Below are 22906 nucleotides of genomic sequence, written 5' to 3'. Positions count from 1 at the left end.
AGCCAGCAGCCACCCTTGGTTCTTCCAGCTCTGCATCAGTCTGAAGGGATGTCACTTATTTAAATGAGAGGAACATGCAGGTTTACTCGGGAAAGGGAGATGGGAGAACAGCTTCAAAGTCTGGGCGTCTGCCTGTCACACAGATGCCACACTGGGTGAGGATGGGCTCTGTGTTGCCTGTTCCATTCTCTCCTACTGGCTGCCTGATGGCTATCTGTGGGGAGACGCCAGGAGCCCTCCGAGAGAGTTGGAGTGCAAAGACAAGATAAGAACCGTACAGGAACCCCACATGGAAGGGACAAGGGTCTCCCTGGGGTCTTCATTTGGATGGATCTCCAGATATGAGCAGGTAGGGAAGTGGAGTGATACCGCTGACAGCCACAGAGCCCTCTGCTCAGCTTCGAGGAACGATGGGTCATAAGACTACAACTGCATTGTTAATGAATGTGTTTCTCGCACTCACTGTGCCAAAGGAAACATGGAGCTGCAGCACTCTGAAACTGGCGGGGTGGGGGGCGGATAAACGTGGATTTTGGAGCCAGAGAGTGAAGGCTTAGGGAGGGTGTCTTTAAGCAGATAAATGTGGGCGCTTTGAAAACCTCCTGTTGTGGAAGAGTGTTTTCCCCACTACCCAGAAGACAAAGAAAACCGGTGAGTGTTGACAATACTGTATTAGAAAGACACCCTACCTAATTTGTTACCCGCCAATATATATATTCTTTTTAATTGACTACCAGCCAGCACGTTGGCTCACACTATCTCACTCATGTGTCATTATCTCAAGGCATAGCTGGGGATTTCAGTGTGCGGGGAAGCTACGCTGAGATTCCAGATCTCAGTGGGGTTGGCATGAGAGGCAGTCTCTTCAGTCACTGAGAAGACAATGTCCTAGGGGGACTGGAATTAGTCCTATTTTGCACCATTCAAGCCAAAATGCTACTTATCAGGAACCAAGTAATTGCTAGCTAATGGCTATAGGGAGAAAAACATTGCATTTCAAACTACACATCTCTTGGCATACGTGACAATAGTAGGTAAAGCCATGGAAAGCTTGACTATAAAGTGGGGGTAGCTTTTGAAGGAGGGCAAATAGCAAATGTGAGAAAGGCGAGTTACCTCATCGGACTGGGAGGGGCTGATTCTGGGCATGGGCGACACTTGGGGCGTTTTCAACTGTGTGCTGTTGCTGTCTGGCACGAGTTCCCGGTGCACCGTCTGGATGTGGTTCTGGAGTTCGCTTTCAGACTCAAACTTGACATTGCAACTTGAACAGCGCGTCTTCAGTCCCCCCGCCTTGCCTTTGCCCTCCAGAGCACATAGATTCTCATTCTGGCCCAAGCCCGGTCTGCCGGTGCCAGAAGGGAGACTGAGGCCCGGGCTACTGCTCTTACTGAGATTCACACAGCCAGCACACAGACCATATGGCAAGCCATTGATATCAAGTTTCACCAAATCTTGCTTGGAACGGAACTCTTTGAGGCAAGATGCACACTTGTACAGTTTCTGAACGTGCTGGCCACGCCCAGTGGTTTGCATGGTGGACCCATTCCCTGTCTTCTGCATGTGGAAGGTCCCATGGATTTTGAGTTCCAAAGTGGAGGTGACAGTCTGCATGCACACCACACAGCGAAACCCAGTCAGGGAATTCCTCAGGTCGGGGTGCATCTGGCAGTGCTCTAAAAACTCCTCTTCACTCTGTAGGGGCATCTTGCAAATGCGACAGTTTCCAGTATCCAGGCTCTTGCTGTGTGTGACTTTGTGTTCAGTGAGAGTCAAAAGGGAGGGGAAGCGCTCTCCACAGATAGGGCACATGTAGTGTTTGACAGGGCCTAGGTGGGTCTGCATATGTTCACGGAGCCCATTTTCGGAGAAGAAGGTTCGCGAGCAAACGTTGCACTTGTAATTCCCTTTAATGAGCTCTGCTTTCTTCTTCACGATGGCACTCTCTCCGGGTCTGATGTTGTGGTCCCGGAGCTGGTGGTTCTGCAGCAGAGTCTCCATGGTGTAGGCCGCCCCGCAGATGTCGCAGCCATACATGGGCTCAGAGCTGTCCACGTCCTCCTCGCTGCCATCGTGACTGTTATGGGACTCCTGACTGTTGGTGAGCAGGGTCTGCAGCTCCGCCTCCTCCTTCTGCACTTGCTCTGAGGCCCCATTCGTGCCACAGTTGGGGGTCTTGGTTTCAAACACACAGTGCTTCTCCCGCAGGTGCTTCTCCAGCAGGATGACGGCGTGGAAGGCCTTGCTGCAGAACCTGCAGTTGTACTTCTTGCTGTGCGTGGTGATGTGGCACTGGAGCTCCACCTCCGTGCCGAAGGACTCGCCACAGAAGATGCACTTGTGCACCTTGCCTTGGTTCTCCAAGTGGTTGTGCTTCACATGCAGCTGCAGGTCCGTCTCGTTGCGGAAGTCCCAGTTGCAGGATGTGCAGCGGTAGACCTTCTTCTCGTTGCTGTGTTTCACGGCCAAGTGCAGCTGGATGGAGACCTTGGAGTCGAACACTTCTTGACAGAGAGTGCAGCGGAAGAAGACAAAAGTGTGCATGTCCAGCAGGTGCTTCTGCAGGTCATCCACCGAGGTGAACTGCTTGTCACAGCTCTCACAGATGTAGTAGGTTGAGGTGATCATGAAGTGGATGGTCACGTGCTTCAGCAAGGACTCTTGGTTGGGGAACTCTTTGTTACACTGAGGGCAGGTCAGTTTTGGCAGCACGGTGTCCAGATGGGTTTTGAGGTGAGTCTGAAAGCTGTCTAGGGATGTGTACTTAGCACCACACTGATTACAGATATATTCTCCAGCAGAACGGGCAGGGCCGCCTCCCACTGCCTGCATCATCTTAAGGGATGTCTGCTCTATGGCCACAGGAGACAAGGGGCTCAAGGCCCGGGATTTCTTCCCATTGTGAATATAATTCAGGGCCAAGGGAATGTTTTTATGATTCTCTTTAATATGCTTATTCAGTTTAAGAACACTGTTGAATATTGGCGAATTCGTACAATAGGAACAGGAATAGACTTCAACTACGGGTTCTTTTGGAGTCCCAAGCACAGGAGACCCAAACCGGGAGCCACTGAGGTCACAATGGACCTGTCTTATATGCTCTTCGAGGGAAGAGTCAGTGAGAAACCCCATGTAACAATGGGGACAGAAGAACGCATTGCTGTCCTTGGCTGCAGGGTTGGCAAACCCGTGAGAGCATCGGATGTGCTCCTGAAGGGTGTTGAGGTCATTGACAACTTCAGAGCAGAAGTTGCACTGGTAAACGATGGCAGGCATGGCCGAAACAATCAGGCCTGGGTCCTGAGCTTCATGCACTTGCTTAAGATGTTCATTTAGGTTATAGAGTGAGGGCAAGACCTCCAGGCAATACTGACAGATATGGGCCTGCTCTGGCTTATCTAAATGCATAGTTTTCAAGTGAATCTGCAGAACGGCAAGACTCGAAAATAACTGCTTGTTGCAGTAAATACAGCTGTAGGTGACTTTCCCTTGTTTGCTAGAGGGACCGGTCATGTCCGAGGTCTGCTGTGCAGCTCGCTTCCTCCCTCGGCTCTTTGGAATGGGTGGAGCGGCCTCCACCATGGTTGAGCTGTCCACGGAAAGGTTGGAATCCGGAGTCGTGCTAGACACAGAGGTATACCCCACAGTAACCAGAGACGGGCTGTTGCTGGGGTTGCAGGACTCTGGCTGCTGGTGACTGTCCACGTGGCTGTAGAGCTCCTCGACGGTGAGGAAGCTCTCTGAGCAGACGCTGCATGCGTTCTTCTTTTCGCCTGCATGCGCCTGCTCTACGTGGTTCATGAGGGAGGCCTCCTCCACAAACAGCTCGTGGCAGTACATGCACTGGAGGGCTGCTCGGTCCTCATTCGGGGAGCACTCGGGGTGGCACTCTGCAATGTGCTTCTGCAGGTCCTCTGGGAAGTCAAAGCCCTCCTCACACTGGCTGCACTTCTGAGTGTCCTTCATCTTCCAGTCCTCCATCCTGGAGCCAGACTGGGAGCCGTCCTTGTTCCGCTCATGAACCTGCATATGTCCGTGCAAGGAACTAGAGGACAGAAACCCGCGCCGACAAATAGCACATTTATATGGCTTGTTGGATGTGTGAGTCTTTAGATGAATCTTCAGATGATCACTGCGAGAAAAGGCCGCGTCGCATTCGCTGCAGTGGTACTTCTTGTCCCCTGTGTGGAGCTTTATGTGGCGGTCGCGGCTCCGCTTGTGTTTGAACAGCCGACTGCAGTAGGTGCATTTGAAGGGCAGCTTGTCACTGTGGCTCTGCTCATGGTGCTTTAGGTAGCTGAGGCGGCTAAACGACTTGTCACAGAACTGGCACGGGTACGGCAATCCAGGGCCACCTTCTTCCTCTCCAAAATCGCAGCCTTCTCCATGGCTGGGGGACGTCTGGTCCTTACTGGAAGGTGAGGAGGCTGGCCAAGAGCAGGTGGGGTCGTCCTCCACATCAGCTCCATCTGCAACAAGAGGCAACGGGACATCTTTACACAAGCTGAGAATCCAGGAGTGAGTCACTCAGACCGTTTCAGTGAACACACAGCTGGGGGAGGGAAAGGGTGAGCATTTCAGTGAGACAGTTCCAAGTCTGAGCCCCAAGCTTTTATTCTTCATTTACTTTTCGCTGGTTTGCAAAATATAAAGAGATATTAAATAGTTCGATGTCTAAATTACCTCTTTATTACTTTTTTATCATTTTTCTTTAGAAGTGAGGCATATATTACACATTGACAATTTTATTAAAATGCAGATTTTAATATATTTAATGTTTCTTTTGTAGTCGTTCGAAAATGATTTGCATATTCTGTGAGCATGTGAAGCAGCAAATGAAAAAAGGAAATATTACAGGAGTGATTTAAAATTAATGCAGTCAACCCAGATGTCTAATATTTAATAAAAAATCCCCTCTCCATTTTGCTTGTTTTTCTATAAAAAGGCAATTCTGAAGACCAAAAGTCTTTTATGGGGTTCTTATTGATACAGACCTTATTGCTTTCAGCAAAAAAATATTAAAAAGTAAGCACATGAAAGGAGACAGAAAACACAACAATAATTATGTCTTGTGTAATGAAAGACAACCAGGTTTTCTTCAATAACTGAAAGATTCAGAAACCATAGTCCAAAAAATGGATTATTAAATGTTAGAAGGCTCTGCTAGATATTACATACAGCTAGGATCATCCAGGATCAAGGAAAAAAAAAGAGCTTCGGGAGGACCAGATTGCAATCGTCTGTTTTGTTGGAAAAGTTCAAGAGGTGGCCCACCATTTCTTCCTTCTGTAAAAGGCATCAGTGGCCTGGACTTCCTTAGCTAAACAGGACCTGCACTTTGAGGTGAGCAGGGACAAAGCAACTTGTGAAAAACTGGAAACAGGAAAAGTGATAAATGATTATGGTAAATGCTGAGAGATTTATGTGAAACAAAGATCAGACAAACAAGGCTGCCAGCCAGATCAAGCTTAACACGTTACATGGGAAGGAGCTCAACCTTAGATTTATATTAGCTGGTGTTTGGGGGTTACATGGTGTTCCCCTTTTTTTCTGCTGTTTCCCGAACATCCAAGTAAAAAAAAATGCACTCTTTTCTTAACAGGTTATAAAAACTCTCTTTTACTTTTTATAATAACTTCTAACTCAAGGTCAGAAGAAGTTTTAAAAATATCCAAAATTCAAAAAATATTTTCCAAAGCTCAGAAAATTAAAAGACTGGGAGAGAGGCATGACATCATTTCTGTTAGAAATATAGACAGGTTCTGAAAGTTGTCTTTGAGGATTGAATCCAAAAGACTAAATGCCTCAGTTCTAAGGTTCACACATAGGTGACATGGTGAACAAAAAAACAGAAACACGCAGGCTTCATGAAATGAATTCCATGTCTGCTTTCTTTAAGGTAACAAGATTTTACTAGATTGTCAGCCTCTTCCTTATCCACAGGAAACAGATGAGGATCGTTCCTTTCCTGCATGGAGAAACTGATGACAAGACCATCTCACTATCGATGCCAGATGGCAGAGCTCTCACCCTGAGAAAACAACCAAACACCATTCCTGGATCCCTGCCCGCCGCAACAAAGCAAGCTGCAAACCTCATGATTCTACCTCCCCCTTTATATGAATCCACAGACACTCACGCTTCCAGCTTAGGATAGGATGTGATAGTAACAGGTAAGAGTTGTATGGACACTAAAAACACGCAGAGACACGCAACTCATGATGCAATACATGTGGAAGCAATTAACAAAAACTAAACCAAAAGCAAGCAAGCAAACAAACAAAAAAATCAAGATGACGATAGCAAAAACAATGAGACAATGACTCAGTTTTCTCTTTAAAAGACATGTACACTTGGTATTCTCCAAGTAACCCAAACTTTCTGTAGATCCTTCCAATTGGAATATTAATAAATTTACTCTGCATTCTAGGTTCCAAATCCTGCCATGTTTCTCATTTGTCTTTTATATTTAAATCCTGCTGCTTTATTTTAAAATATTTTCAAACACATCATCTCATTTTCACATTTGCAGAAAACAGCGAGGAAGCATTTGCTGTGTTTCCAGACTGCTATGAAGTGAACTAGCGAGCCTGACATTCCAGCAAACCAGCTTATCATTAAATCCTAGACTATGACTGGGTGTGATGGATCATTATTACAGACGTATGAATAGTCATGGGGCAATGGGCAACTATAAAAATAAAGTGTACAATCCCTGATACAAGGTATGTATAAATAATTGTGAAGCAATGAGCCGTTATTACAAAGAAAAAAAAAGGTGTATAATTCTTGACACTCTGTTTAAATCAGTTTCTTGTCTGGGTCCATGCTAGACTCCAACTCTTATGTAAGTATTCTCCCAAGCTTGAAATATCATTAACATGTTTAGGGAGATGAAGTTAGGACCAAGTTTTTTACTGGAATTCAGAGTACTGGGAAGCTTTTCTTCCCTGCCTCTTGTCCCTGTAGTGGAAGGGAAGGATCATGCCCAAAATCCATACAACTCAGGGAGGCGAGGGGACTGAGCAGTGGGGAAGCTTGGTGCCAAAAATGCTATATTTTAGAGAGAGAAAAGAATGAAGGCTGCTTCTCCACAACGTTGGTTTCTGCTTTAATATCAAGATGGTAAAAAGAAGTTCATTTGTCAGTACTATAAGTGTGCAGGAGCAGAAAGCAACTAGAAATTAAACCCCCATAGGACTTGACCCATGTGCTAATGGTGTCCTCTCTTCTCAAGACATGCATGATGGACTGTCTGCCATTCTAACTCTGATTTTTCATGAACGTGATTCTTCCAGAACTGTCTATCCTTGTTAACTTAAGCAATACAAGGGAATGCTTCAATTGCCAGAAAAAAGTATGCTTCCATTATCTGGTACATGGAAGAAACTACGGTAGATTCTTTCAACTTCGGATTCAGAACCAACTTGAACTTCCTCTCCTTTGTCACGTCCTGTCTTTCTGTATTCTGGCAACTCGCTCATGTTTCAATATAAGGTATTTCCAATGTCCATGCTAAATGTTAGACTTTGGAATCAGTTAGACTCTCGGAGTGCTAAGGCAAAACCTTACAGTGGAGGAAGAAGTTCGCTGGGAGCCCACCCTGTGGCCTCAGAGGCTATTTAAAGATGCAAATGTGTGTGCACAGTGAGTGCAGATGTTTTCCTACAGAGGCTGCACTTGTTGAGTTTCACCATTTCCATAAAGCACACTAAAACAAGTGTGTGAACACTCTGAGATGAAAGTCTCCAGCACTCCTGAGACTTTCCGTGGAAAGTAGAGCCGCCTGACTTTTCTCCAAGCAGACAGGAATGCCCATGATTCAGCAGCCTGAGTAAATAAAAGAGGTCCTTATTTCCTAATTTTGCTGGCTGGCCACACTGCAGTGGCCTCTGAGCAGCTGCCAAAGGGGATGTGGAGCTGGAGCTACACCCAGTCGCTGAAGGCCTGCCTTTGTTAGCCAGCCAGGCTTTCCCGACCATCTTCTGGCATCGAAACGTCCATATCCTGCAAGGAAGACCTCCACCTCAGGCTCAATGACTCTCCAGCCCGCCTGAGAAGACAGAATACAAGATTCTGCTTGGTTTGCATCGGGGTGGACAGCTGGAAACTCAGTTAGCAACAGAGCAACACCTGTTCCTTCGTATTACCAGCAAAAGTACTTACCAACAGAGCAGTGAAGTCAAGCTCCTACCTACACCAACGCCAAAAGTATCTACATCAGAGCACAAAGTATCTTTGTGACGTGGGCCTTCAACCCTCACAGGCCAGCCTGGAAGCAGCAAGCTAAGATGGAGGTGATTTTATCCCAGCCATTGCAGACAGAGCCACGGGCATGCTTGGCATGGCCACCCTGTCATCCAAAGAAGCAAGATAGTCTAAGTTTATAGCCTGCCATTGTGGAAGAGAAGCAGTGAGGGTTCCAGATACTGTGAGCCTTCCAAGTCTAGTAAACACAGCCAGAAATAAATAATGGGCCAAAAGAAAGAGGATGAGGACCAGCCCAGGAGAGGCATGAGTGTGGCCCAATCTCGTTTCCTACCATTAAGCAGGTCTTGGTGTAAGACCCATGCTTCTGGGGTGAGGAGCCAAGCCTGTCAGAGTCAACTCCAGTGTTATAGGCAGTTCTTAATTATTTAGAAGAAATTAAAGTTACAAAATGCATTGGATCCCTCTTAATGTTAAAGAAATTTGGGAGCTAGATAGATGTCTCAGTGAGTACAGCGTCTGCAGCTCAAGTCTGGGGATCTGAATTCACTCCCCAGCAACACAGTGCGAGGAAGGAAGGAAGGAAGGAAGGAAGGAAGGAAGGAAGGAAGGAAGGAAGGAAGGAAGGAAGGAAGGAATTACAAAATGGCTATAGTTGTGTACACCGGCAATCCTGGTGATGGCCGGTGGAGGCAGGAGGATCCCGGAGCTTGGGTGCCAGCAGCTGAACCAAATCCATGCACTCTGGGTTCAGTGAAGGATTGTTTCAATTTCACACCATCAAGTGGATGGCAACTGAGGAACGGTCAAAGTCAAGCCCTGACCTCCACAAGTGGGCACACACACATTAAAGAAATTACAAACATCTAAGAAATCTTAGAAATTAGGTCTAGCAACTAACTTGTGTGGCAGCCAGCTCCTCCCAGGGCTGGGTTAGTGAGAAGTCAGTTTCCCAATCTCTCTAATGCCGAGTTTCTTCAGAATCAGCAGAGTTCCCTTGGAACATCTCATCATGGATTTGGTACCATGGGCATACAAGTGGCACACAGCCAAGTTTCCTCGGCACAGAGGTGCTTCCCAGGGGGTTACTTTCCAAGGGTAGGAAGTAAAGGAATACTGACACGCTTGGTCCTTCTATGTGCCAGGTGCCATGACTCAGAAGGACCGAGAGTCAGGAGTCTGGAGTTTTATTTTGAGCTCTATAACTGACTTGGAAGTGACCTGACCAAGTCATTTAATCTGCTCCTACCTAAGTATTTCACCTGCAATATGAAGATAATAATTCTCACTACTTACCCTCCAGGGTGTTACAAAGATTAGTGACTGTTTCTGGAGCCCCTTATCACTGCTGGAAGAAAAGCTGCCCAGGTAGAGAGAGTCTGAGAAGGGCGGCGTGTGCTCCTCCTTTCCTCCAGATGTCCGCATAGTATAAACACATTTCCCTCTTTCCTTTTCTTTAATAGAACCCCTGGAATACAAGTTCTAAAGAGTGGCCCGGCGGAAATCTATAGTGCCTGAAGCCCTCACCGTAGTGTATCCAGCCAGCAAGAAAACAAAACATGAATAGTTGGTAATGTCTAAAAATTAATGGAACATAAATCCATGCTATATCTCAAGCATTAAATTATCATACACAGGATATAATCTTGGGTCTTTAAAGATAGGTAACCTTGGAACAAGTACGTTACCATGTAATTCTGAAGCCAAGGATATAATTTTGAAATTACTCCCTTCCCTTGAAAACATGAGCAATACAGCCATGGCATTATTTTACCTCATAATAAGCTAATTTGGCATATTATTTTTGCAAATGTTGAGCAATAGGTTAAAAGCTAAGACCAAAGCAGATTTCCAGATTTGTCCTCTTTTCTTCATCTGAGTCTTTATGTCTGCCAGTTGTCTACTTGAATGGGCTTGAACTTTCCCCATTTGTTAGCTCCCAGAACCACCTAACACAAGCTGGGAATCGTGCGGGAAACATCCAGGTGCACACGGGTGGCAATGCTGTAGGCACTACAGAAAAGAACGGCAATGTGAACTGTGTATTTAACAGACAGGGGACAAGGGTGCTTGTGTTTCTTCCACTGCCATCAGGGGAACAGTTTTTACATCATTTTTAAAGCCATCAAGGCAAATTATTCAATGCATTTTTACAGAAATGATTTAAATTCCTAAAGGATGAGGTCATTCTAAATAAATTATTTTGCATTCTCGAATAACTGCTTCCTTTCATTCTTGACTGGAATGTCTAAAGCTATGGGGAACTGCAGCTTTAATAATATTTAATTTGTGTGCGTGTGCTCGTGTGTTTATGTTTGCCTTCTTTCTTTTTTAAATCAACAGCTCCACATTAAAAATAACTCCTATATGTATTATGTATTTAACTGACTGAAAATGAATACTCTTTACAAGGTGTTCAAAAGAGAAATGTGAGCTTTAAAATTATTTATTATTCACGGGTGCTTTAAAAGTCTGTTATATTCCAAATGGTTCTGGAAGGACCACTTAAACGCATTAACAGTCAGGTTGTAGGGAAAGGGTGGTCACCCACTAATGACAGGAGTGGCGAGGAGCAGGGCCTACTGCTGCATGCTTTAACAGAGTCTTAGGACGGATTCCAGATATGAGAACTTGGGGCTTATTTTTTTCTTTTTAGTTTTATTACGCCTTAATAATAATAAAGTGACTCATTTTCCCCCTCCCAAGCTTTAGCACTCCCGACGACCAGAGCAGGAGATAAGAAGACATGTGTTCCTTGCTCTTCTTGGGTGATCCAGGACTTTCACAGCCTTGGTGTTTGGAAGGCAATTTGCATAGAGTGTGCGGCAAGGACCACAAATGCTTTGCTTTTGCCGTTACTTAAAGTTCATCTGAACAGACGGCACTTGATGAATTCCATCTTCCCGGCCAAATGAAACAGCCAACAGTGCATTCTTAAGTAGTTCACACTCAGACTCCACCCCTCAAACGAGGAAATAGCTGACACGAAACCAGAAAAGTCCTGGTCTCACGGAAACCGAGGCGGGTGTTGCTGAAGCCAGACAGAAGGAAAAGTAGTTTCCAGTTATGCTGGCTTAGGGAGGAGGGGCTGAGAACTATTTTGCTTTTCCTATCTCTTGGCTCCCTTAGAACGATGTGTCACTAATGATAAGCACCAACTTCTCGGTGTTCAGTAATAGGCAGCCGTGTGTAGCACATCTGCACAGCGCTGGGAGTGAGCACATTCCTTAAGCTGTTTAACATGTTTATCTTTGCTTTCATAGTGACAGGCATTACGGAGTGTTTCCCCTAGTCTCCATTCCTTTCCCTTTACTGTTTATGGGGTGTGTGTGCGCGTGTGTGTGTGTGTGTGTGTGTGTGTGTGTGTGTGTGTGTGTGTAAAATCACATGTGCAGGTGTATACGTGTACTTGCGCATGTGTAAGCCAGAGGTCAAACTTGGGTGGTCTTCCCTGAGAATCATCCACTTTGTACCCTGTTTGAAAACTTTAAGACAGTCTCCCACTGGCCCGGAACTGGTAGATTTGACGTGGCTGCCAGAACAGTCAGCCCCAGGGACCCACCCACCTCTGACACCCTAGTTTGGGGATTATAAGCGCACAGCACCAGGCCTGGATTCTGAGAGCCAGACTCAGGCCTCATTCCTGCTTGCTAAGCAAGTGTTCTACGGACTGAGCTGCAGGCCTCTCCTCTTCCACGTGAACTACAAGACATGGATTAGCCACTTCAGAGTCTTTTGTTTGCCTGTGACACTTGAGCACAAACGACTCATCAGAACAGCTACTCATTGCTCTTCGTTTATTCATTGAACTAAAATGTATTAAACCATGTCGGGTGTGTTTGGGTTTGATCCCGAACCCGGAACTCCCTAGTTTCTTCTTTTAAAAGATTTCCTTGTGTATAATACCAGAAAAACTTGAGACTACCTTACTGGTAGTCTTCTAAGAACCGAGCACGACATCCGAGCTAAGATATAAAATTGAACAGAACTAATACTACCAGGAAAGCCAGTGTTGCCTCTAAGTTACAAGCGACACTATGACAAGAGAGGAAGGAACCAGAAATCAAAACTGGCTCTTTGCTTTTCTTCTGTTGAGGGTGCAATCATATTAAGTGACTTAAATGTCTAAATGACACAATTTTTTTTTTAAAAAAAGTTCTCAACAAAACCTCTGAAAGTGACTTACAGATTTCTTGAAAACAAAAATGCACTAGCTCAGCACTTCACAACTGTGCACACTGGCAGGTTGTACTTAATTCAGCACTGTAACAATAGCCCCACAAAAGAACAGTGTGCAGCAGAGTCAGGGCGCCAAGTGCCAGAACTTCTCAGATCCTTGAGGCAAATACCGTTTTCTTCAAAATCCCTTGCACTAGTATGAATTACGAGCTAGCAAGCTTGAAAGCAGCAGCTATAACCTTTAAGGAATATTCAATAAGATTCGCAGGGCCCCAATGTATATTATTAGTGACTCTGTCTGTACTGGGAGGCAGGGTGTGCACATGAACACACGTGACCACACATGACCACACATGGAACCCAGAGGCCAACCTTGGGTGTTATTCTCCAGGAGCCATCCATCCTGTTTTGTAGTTGCTGATTATTTATTTATTTTTGAGACAAGGCCTCTCACTGGGACGTGAGGTTTGTCAGGCCAGTAAGTCCCAGGGCTCCACGGGTCTCAGTCTCCCCAGAGTGGGATTTCAAGCCTGTGCTGCTGTGCCCAGCTATGTGTGTGGATGCTTTGGAGGGGGCTCAGGTCCTGATGTTTGCAGTCAGAACCTCCCACTTGGGCTACCTCCCCACCCAATCTGGTGATTTTTAACTTAACCTCTTCACGGAAAACCTAAAGAAGAGTCTTTCACAGAAAACCGAGTTTGAAATGACTTCCTTAGGGAACGAGGAATCTTAGAGAGCTTATGCCTCATTCCACCAGGCTCCCAGTTTCTTGAGGACCTGTCATAAATCAATAGGATTTTCTAATAAAAGAATCAAATTTCATTTCAAAGTGGCGAGCACTGACTGTCATGTTCAACAACACTTTCTGGGCTTTGTCTCAACCCCAGAGGTTGTGTCTAAGGCTGAAAGTCTGGCTCACAAGGACTTACAAAAGCACAGCAATGTGTCTGCTCGCCTAAACTTTACCTATATAGTAGTATCTACGAGAGCTATACAAACCAACTTGAATTTTTGGCAGTTTGAAAAAGGCCACTCTGTTTACTTCACTGCAGACAGGGCCACTGGAGAATACAAAAGTGTTGAAAGGCTAAAATTTAATTAATGAACAATTAGCACCCCCTGTGGATTCATTGTGCAGTAAAGTGATAAATAGGGTTTGTTAATGTAGAAAAAGCTGTTACAGAGATGGGGGGGGGGGGGTGTATTGCCACAATGATCCATTTACTATAGCAAACCAACTGACCTGCATGTTTTCCATCCTGACATGAGGTAGGAATGGTTAGGATCTGCGGCAAACAATCAGCTTCAGTTGTGGGAAGGGACAGACTTCCTCAGGCACAGCTACCTAACTTCACTCTGAGAACCTTGTGTTTTGCCCTGTTGTTTGTTTGTTTGTTTTAACGTTTTATGAGGCTGCTGTGTGCTCCTGTGGTATGAAGAACTTGAAATGCTTTAGATAAGGATCCTGAGACTTCATATCAGTAAGGGTCTGTAGAAAGGCCAAGGCGCAAAGCATCCTCAGAAGACAGAATTCCCACAGTGTCCCAACAGGACTGGAAAACGACATGGCAAAGGGAGAGCAGATCCCAAGCGACACAGACAGAGTGTGGAGAGCTTCAGGGTGAAGGAGCTGGCTTTAATGTGTGTGCAAGTAAGTGGCAGCCCTGCAAAGGACAGAGCTGTTTCCTGAAAATAACTTCATTCAAGATATAAAAATAGCACTACCCTGATCATACACTATCAAAACACTTTAGAGGTTAATATTTTTGTTAATTTATTTTATATATTCATTTATATATTAATATAACATTAACAATATTTATTTCTAATTTCTTTGTTAATATTGTTTTTATTAATATTTGTTTAATATAACTATTCATTAACATATATTTAATTATATTATATTTTATTATACAAAATATGAATGGAGTTAGTCTGAAAATAAGTCTTCCAGTGTTAACAATAATAGATTTTTCACAGATGATTCCCATTTTTGTTTCTGCTCTCTTCCCTGGAACTGGGCCTTTAGGATGACTAGGATAAGAAAGTGCATTCACCGGTTAAAATCACAGAACTTAGCGTGTGCACAGCAGTGATGTCACCAGTTAAAATCACAGAACCTAGCATGTGCACAGCAGTGACGTCACCAGTTAAAATCACAGACCCTAGAGTGTGCACAGCAGTGACGTCACCAGTTAAAACCACAGACCCTAGAGTGTGCACATTTGTATGTTCATCAGTTAAAATCACAGAACCTAGGGTGTGCACATTTGTATGTTCATCAGTTAAAATCACAGAACCTAGGGTGTGCACATTTGTATGTTCATCAGTTAAAATCACAGAACCTAGGGTGTGCACATTTGTATGTTCATCAGTTAAAATCACAGAACCTAGGGTGTGCACATTTGTATGTTCATCAGTTAAAATCACAGAACCTAGGGTGTGCACATTTGTATGTTCATCAGTTAAAATCCACAGCACTCTATGTGTAAACATACCAGTATTCATCCAGGATTCACAAAATGTTCAAAATCAAACATAATCTGTGTCAAAGTAATTCTTAAAGATTTTAAATAGTTTTCATTACAAAAGAGCTAATTAAAGTAATTCACCACTTAATATATGTAACCGTCTCTGTAAACATAGTTTAACGAAATACTTCTTTAGGCAACAATGCTATTCTTTGTGGTATGTTTATTTATTTATAATTTATATATAATTATCTGTACATCATTTATATATGTATATAATCAATTTAAAGTGTATATACATGTAAACACACACATATATCTAACATTAAATGTCTTGCTAAAACTTCTAATACTAATTAAAGTTAGCCCTCAGAACTCTCATGATTCTTCCATATTATACATTTACTTTATCCACAGCTAAAACACTTGAAAACAAAGGAATACATAAGAAGATAACCACAGCCATTGTGGACCCTGAACTGAGATGGTAACAAATCTGGATACAGTCAAGGAGGAGGATAAAGAGCCATCTGTGCTAGTCTCAGACGACATGGAGATACCTGGCCCTCTGGCATCCAACACATGACTGAGGTCCACTGAAATGGAGGGGTTTAAATATGATTTAAATAAGAGAACGGAGTTTCTCCTCAGTGGACACAGAGTGTGATCAGAATCCTCTTACCAGTCACATGAGTTGTATCGACTCTGAATGACCACATCCATGGAGAAGCTGGGGGTAATGTTTTCTGCCCCAGACAGGAGACAGGGATATGCACTAAAGCAAGGCTAACCCTCAAGAGCTTCACCTGGGCTGCCAGCTAATTCAGGCTGCCCGGGCCCAAGGAGGCTTACTGGATCTCCATAAAATCTTCCTGCGCCTGGGCTCCACTCTGCCCTTGTAGCCTAACTGACGACTAGCCGGGTTGTGCCTACCCCTCAGTCTCACTTGAGGGATCAAGGCAAGAAAGGAGCGAATCCCAGCAACTCACACAGAGCATAGGAAGGCAAAGCTGTCACCTTGAACTTCCTACAGCACGGAGCAGGAGAGCTGAGAACTATGGGAAATTTGGCAGCAAACGGAGTGCTCAACTTAGAGAAAAACAGGCATGTCAGTAAGAATGGGCAGGGCGCTGGAGTCCAGCACCAACAACAGCCATTGCTGGAGGCATCATCAGTTTTATGGTAAGACATCGAAATCATTAAGTACCTCAGCCTGTCACAGTTGCCCTCTACTTAGGGTCGGACTTGACACTTGAATCTTTTCCTCATACTGTGCAGTTAGCTCTACCAAGTCATTTCCTCTCCGCAGAAGGGTTTTCAGACATGGTTTGTAAATATCTATAAGAAGATAGTAACCACTTTGAAGACATAAAGTCCCGAGTACATAAATGCTGGATGGTACTGCCTGGGATGCAGATATCATTCTGAGTAACTTGTCACTCTGTGGATGTGGCATTGGGCTTCTAGCCTCCCTTTATATGTACACGCACTCTTTCATGTATATGCACACACTCTGAAAACACACACACACACTCACAAGGCCATGTGTATCCCTGCTTTAAGCCAGGGATACAGTCTGAGAAGTTCATCCTTAGGCAATTCCACATTGTTCTGGAAACATCAGAATACAGACTGAGCTGGTGAGATTGACTACACTCCTGGGCATTAGGGTACACACTGCTCCAAACGCTGTTTCTCCTCCGGGAAGCAATGCTAAGGGATACATGACCAGTGTCTCATAAACTTTTCTTGATGATGACTTTCAAACTGCATCAGCTGCAGGAGAAATGCTGAAACACTGGCAAAGGTGGTGCAGCCTTTTCAACCACTTTGCCATGGAAGAGTATCCCAAAACCAAGGATGAAGCAAACAAATATCTGGACTGGAGAGTGAGGAGGAGAGGGGGCACCCTGTTTCACCAGCCACACGTCCATGTTCTAGTGAGGAAGGACTGCTAGAAGCACTGATTAAACGCTCCCGAGTTTTGACATCTCTAAAAATTACAGATATTTTGTCCAGTAAAGGGGCTTCTATCAATCTCCAGCCACTTCCTGGTCTGCTGCTCAGTGTGGCAGACACTACAGTAAATTAAGCCTTTCGCTGTCAGGGTGGAGACAGAGGGAGCGGAGCGGGGCTTGATCTCAAATGATTTTTTATTGGTTTCATTTACATCCTGCTTAAGGTTTTCTGTGCAGCTCAAGGTGTCTTATCTCTGGCTACCAGGGGTATTTAGCAGTCAAAGCAGCTAGGCTTTCCCTCTTCTCCTGCCCCACTCCCTCAAGCCGGCTAGCTTCTTTTTTCCCCAAGCACCTTATCTTATCACAGGATCTCCCCAGGCTGAGGAGAGCCCCCAGTTATCAGGAGCTCTGCACTCTGCTCTCCAGCAGGCTGCTTGAGACAAATGAGAGTTTAAGTTCAAAGGAAATCAGTTAACCTCTTCAGCATTCAGTTTAGCAGTGACTCGGGATGCCTCACCTTGATGAGGACAAACGCCGTGAGAAACTCCCCCTCTGAGGCGCATGCACACAGAACAGGTACCACATCAGACAGCAGGACTGGGTACATGAGATGGCTGCTGGCCACAGATGCATATTTGTTTCATTGCTACAACTGCATGCTTGCCTGCACCTGAGCAGCCCCCCTGGCATCTCCTGGTCATCCATCCATGATGTTACTACAGGGAAGAGCTCTAGTTATCTACTAAGGGGACAAACCAGAAACTAAAGGGAAGCAGGAGATGGGGACCAGCAGTCCAGATAAAAGGACTTTGTCCAGTGTTAAACCTCAAGATGAACAGAGGCAAGAGATGGCTGTTGGATACCACAGAGTCATCTCCCAGAGTGGCACAGATATGGTGATTTCAATTGGTTAACTAATCAGATGGTCTGTCAAGGTGCCCAAGTTATCAAGGAACTTGGACTTCAGTAATGAACTCTTTAATGATGGCACCCAACCATTATGCTGCCTTACTTAAATCCTGAGTGCTATTAAAACCACAGGAGTCCTCACCGTGTGGGATCTGGGGAGTCCACAGGGGTACAGACAGGGTTGACAGCTATCACCTCAAACTGTCAGGAGTCATCCTCTTATTGACGACAGAAGGGCGGCTCCACCCAGTCCACACAAAAGCAAACGCCATTAGCTGTTGAACTTCTTATCAAGTAGGCCAGCATAGGGAGATTTTCTACAGCATTCTGTGTCAAATGCAGTGAGCTGTATTATTATTATCATCATCATCATCACCATTATTATTATTATTGTTATTATTATTGGTGTATCAAGCAATGCTGAGCATTCCAATGACTCATAATTATTACATGCAAAAGAACATTATATGAGCAGTTATTAGGCATGTCATCTATCTGTTTCATATACTTAAAAAACCTCCATTTCTCTTCTCCTCCATATCCCAGCATCCCAAGGGCTCCTTTATATTAGTGATAACCCCATACTTTTACCTGCAGCAAAGGTTCTTTTAATTGTCCATTATCTGAGTGTGTCAGCACAAAGAGCAGGGACAGCATCCCCTCGTCCAAATGGTTTCACCTCCCTCTCCTGAGAGTGATGCCCTTGTCAAGGCATTAAAGACACAAAAACCTGCCACTTATCAGAATTGTATTTGAATCGAACCACTGTCCTTGAAAACGCTAGGCAGGTGATATTATCAGACTGCAGCTCGTGGCAGAGTCCAGTTCCACGGTGGCTGAAACTGTCTTAAAAGACACTATACGAAGTTTGTCATGCTTCCCTCATAGTACCACAAGCAACAATGAAATCCTGTTCCATGGCTTTTGTTGCATTGTTGATTTTTGTTTGTTTGTTTCTTTCTTTGTTTTGTTTTGTGGTTAAGTACAAAGAAATCAATGGGTAAGGTTATTCATGAATACAAAGTTAACAGTTCTAATTCGGAGGACTCCCCGCAGGGTGAACTTGTAGAGCCACCCTGGAATCAAACCCTACAAGTCTTTTAATTGCACCATACCTGAATCCTCAGCAAATATAAGTCTATTAAAACATCACATGTATCATGGTACAGAGAGAGGAGGAATTTTATGCCTCTTTAGTGATCCTACAGAATCCAAATCAAGTCAGAACACTATCTGAAGACAAAAGATGAAAGTATTTGCGATCTGAGCCAATGTGTGCATGTCTTTCATATGTCTGCATTTCCTTGCCACTTTTTATGCTTCTTTCTTACTCATTTTGAGCTACCCTGCCTTGGAAGAAAGAATTTATGCATGCTTTTAACAAGTAAACAAGTGTACAAATTAATTCAGAGAGCAGTAATTTTGAAAATTTTTCTATGTTTAATGTGCACTGCAGCTAAACTACTTTTTCTGTACAAATTAATTTACTGCATCAGTGATCGATGTTTATGTTTAGGCAATTTTATTTCTCAGTCTGGTAAAATGAGACCTAATAGTTGCAACCTGTTATGTCCAATCTGTCACTGAAATTCAAATTGCCTTTTTCCTATTATTCAAGGAGCAATTTGGAGGAATTAAAGCCATTGAAAAACGGAAGACAAACAATTCTCTGTAAGGACTCAATGGCCTGTGTCATCAACCAAATCCAAGCCACGGTCTCTTCTGAGGGGCTTTCAATGTGATTTTTCTGTGTTTCTTGAACTTTCACATCTGCCCAGCCATGTAAGATAAAAAGCTCAGGACGGGTTTGGAATTTTATCCTAAAAAGTTCAGCCTTTTAGAAAATAACCAGAGACACAAAGAGTTTGGTGCTTACCCAAAACAAAACCCTACTCAACATCCAAGGCCCAGATTTTCATTCTACCCTTATTTTTGCTTGTTTGCCTTTGAATTACTCTTGAATTCTTGCTTGCAAAATGACTTTCATTTACAGTTTTCTTTTTTACTGGAGAGAATTCAACAAGCTTGCAGCCCAAGCTTGATGTGTTATGGAGACAGGTGCTTTAACTATGACTCAGGCAGATGATGGCTTTCTGGACCAGCTCCTTTGTTCTGTTCCCATGTACTCTTCACACTATCCAGTGGTGGGTCATAACTGATTTATACTGCATCTACAAATGACCTATCCCAACAGAAAGATGCAGTGTAAGGCCGTCTCAGCACTGGGAATGACTGCTGAACCTCACAGCGGGCTAGACATAAAAAGGGACACAGGACAAAGCCACACAACTTTAGAAAAGGTACAGAATCCATTTGCAACATGCTCTCATTGGGTCTGAATTTCCTTCAAAAAAAAGTACAAGAAATTGATCTCATAATTGGTTTAATTAGCATTCAGTATGATGACTTTTCTGAAAAGCACTCCCTACTGCCAACTTCCATGCCAAGCTTGCCTTTTCCAGTGGGGTGCTCACTGGTTCTCAGGACAGCGTCACAGATTTAGGGGGCTGTGTCCTGAATGGGTAACCTCAGTGGATAAGTTCCCACAGTTTTGTAGAAACGTACACATTTCTACCAAATCAACTCTCCCCATGCTGCTAGATATGTGGTCTTCGTGTTTGTTCTTGTCCGTATGTTTGTCTGAAACAGTAAAATGCGTACTTTCCCTAATAACATGTGGTCTTCGTGTTTGTTCTTGTCCGTATGTTTGTCTGAAACAGTAAAATGCGTACTTTCCCTAATAACATGTGGTCTTCGTGTTTGTTCTTGTCCGTATGTTTGTCTGAAACAGTAAAATGGGTACTTTCACTAATAACATGTGGTCTTCGTGTTTGTTCTTGTCCGTATGTTTGTCTGAAACAGTAAAATGGGTACTTTCACTAATAACATGTGGTCTTCGTGTTTCTTCTTGTCCGTATGTTTCACTAATAATCTCCCTGGACCCACTCGTGTCACACACGGTCTCAAAAAACAGAGCACACATTCGTGTTTAGAAGAAACCAACCATATTTTCCCAGAAAGGAAAAGGTAGACAACGCAAAAGGAGCCCTGTACGAACATAGACACTTGAAGAACACCCTCCCCTTTCTCCGGGGCCATTCTTGTTCAAAGCTAAACATCAAGGCTCAGTCATTCTCTACCAGAATGGGATCTGGTATCAGAATTGCAGAAACAAAACAGATGTAAGGATCTCTTTCTTTGTTTCTCTCTGCCTCCCTCCCTCTCTTTTCTTCTCTCTTCTTGATTCCAAGACAAACTCATTTCCTGAGAAGATTGCTTAACACATTGGTTCTCAACCTTCCCAATACTGCGACCTTTTAATACAGTTCTTCAGGTTATGGTGAGCCACAAACGTAAAATTATTTTGTTGCAACTTCATAATTGTAATTTTGCTACTGTTATAAATTGTAATAGAAATATATGATAGACAGAATATGTCACATGCAACCCCCAAAAAGGGATTGACCCACAGGCTGAGAATCCTGACTTAGATCATCAAGCCAATTAATCCTCTGACTTTGAGGCTGATTAATATGAATTATTCATCTGATTAATATTGTTAATATATCTCACACCCAAGTGAGCACCAAGTGTTGTTTTCTTCATATTATTGGAATGGGCTCTAATTAATGAGCACTGGCTTCCTGCTTAGAAGACTTCACCATAATGTAAAGGTGTGCCTGCCCTTCTTTGGCTTGGTTCACTCCAAAGAACCATGAGCATGGCACATCTGAATTCCCGTGATTTAAAGCCCAGCTTTATGATAAGAACCAGCTAGTTCTTCCTTAGAAACACTGGTGCCAAAATATAGATGAATGAGCAGATGGCACACCCATCTCTCAGCCCTTTCCCAGCATGCTCCTCACCATGGCACAACGAGAAAGGACAGGTCGGTGATTCCATCTATTCCATGCCTCCTAGACAGGATACCCTATCATGGTTTTGACCTAGTCAGTGCAGAAATCTTACTTTAACTTCCCCAGAGAAGTTCCAAACACTCAGCTATGAACATGCATGCTTACACACACACACACACACACACACACACACACACTCCCTCTTAAAGATCACAACTGCTTTTGAATCCTATCCTCTTCCCCCACACCAAGCTGGCAGTATGGGAGGTCCACGTACTCCCTCTCTCCAGCTACCCTAAGGGCAGAAGCTATGGTACACACATACCTGGCACAATACACATTCTAGAGCAACAGAGAAGTTCCATCCTTAGTGTCCATAAATGGTAGAGGAGGACCAAGCTGGAGCTGGAAGCTATGTACAACCATTTTCTTAAGGGAAACTTGGGATGGTATGGCTCTTTAACAGGTCAGCCACTTTCTGCTGGCCCAGCACAAGCAGAGACACCTAATGTACACAGCAAACGTAACCTCTCTCCAACCCTCCTCACAGTACTGGTGGCTGCAGCACTGATATATGTCCATGCCGAGGAGCACTGCTGTAGGCCTTTGCACCATTTACAGATTGCATAGCTTGTTCTGTAGCAATTTCCCATAAGGAAGAAAGGAGGAAGGGAGAGAGAGGGAGAGGGAGGAAAGGAAGCAAGGAGGAACTGATTGGTTGGTTATGCCAAGAACCTAACCGTGGAAACGTTTATGGCAAATTACAAGTAATAATCTCACGAGTAGACATTTGTGTGTTTGCTTTTGCTCTGCTAGGATTGAACCTGGAGCCTCTTCCATGCTAGATAAACACACTACAATTGAGCCATATTCCCAACTTTGCTGAACTTTAACTAAACTTGAGAAGGTACCTTATTTACCAGTTGGGGATTCTCTGTGATTTAATTGGCAGTACTGAAAACGGGAGCCAACAAATGGATCAGCTCTGCTCCAGCAAGTTTCTATTGCCACAGCAAGGCTGTTCAGTGTTCACGCTTGTTCTGGATGGAGAAGCCCTTAAATTCCATTCATTCGATCACGGATCAGCAGTGCTTACCTCTTACAATGCCTCCGTCCTTGACTGTGCATCTTTGAAGCTACTTTCTAAGGTTTTACTCATGTCTATATGTGTGCCTGTGTTGGGAATTACACAAGTGAGTGTGGGCATCCATGGCAATGGAGTGTGGAGCAGGAGTTACAGACTGCTGTGAGCAACCCTATAGGAGTGCTGAGAACCAAACAGAGGTCCTTTCCAACAGAAGTCCTCTCTTTTAATTGCGGGCTG

General features: G+C 44.1%; 1 protein-coding gene across 3 annotated transcripts in view; it reads right to left on the bottom strand.

Annotated features, from left to right (window-relative positions):
• Positions 1 to 22906, bottom strand: part of Znf521 (zinc finger protein 521) — a 290004-nt gene that overhangs the window by 158257 nt on the left and 108841 nt on the right. For all 3 annotated transcript variants that reach the window (XM_075969268.1, XM_075969269.1, XM_075969270.1), the window contains one exon: positions 1117 to 4469. In XM_075969268.1, coding sequence (XP_075825383.1) covers positions 1117 to 4469 — 3353 coding nt within the window. The remainder of the gene's footprint in view (positions 1 to 1116; positions 4470 to 22906) is intronic.

Source organism: Microtus pennsylvanicus, chromosome 4 (assembly GCF_037038515.1).
Source record: "Microtus pennsylvanicus isolate mMicPen1 chromosome 4, mMicPen1.hap1, whole genome shotgun sequence".
Classification (NCBI taxonomy): domain Eukaryota; kingdom Metazoa; phylum Chordata; class Mammalia; order Rodentia; family Cricetidae; genus Microtus; species Microtus pennsylvanicus.
The sequence above is the reverse complement of the archived record's forward strand: the minus strand, read 5'-3'. Positions and strand labels throughout refer to the sequence as shown.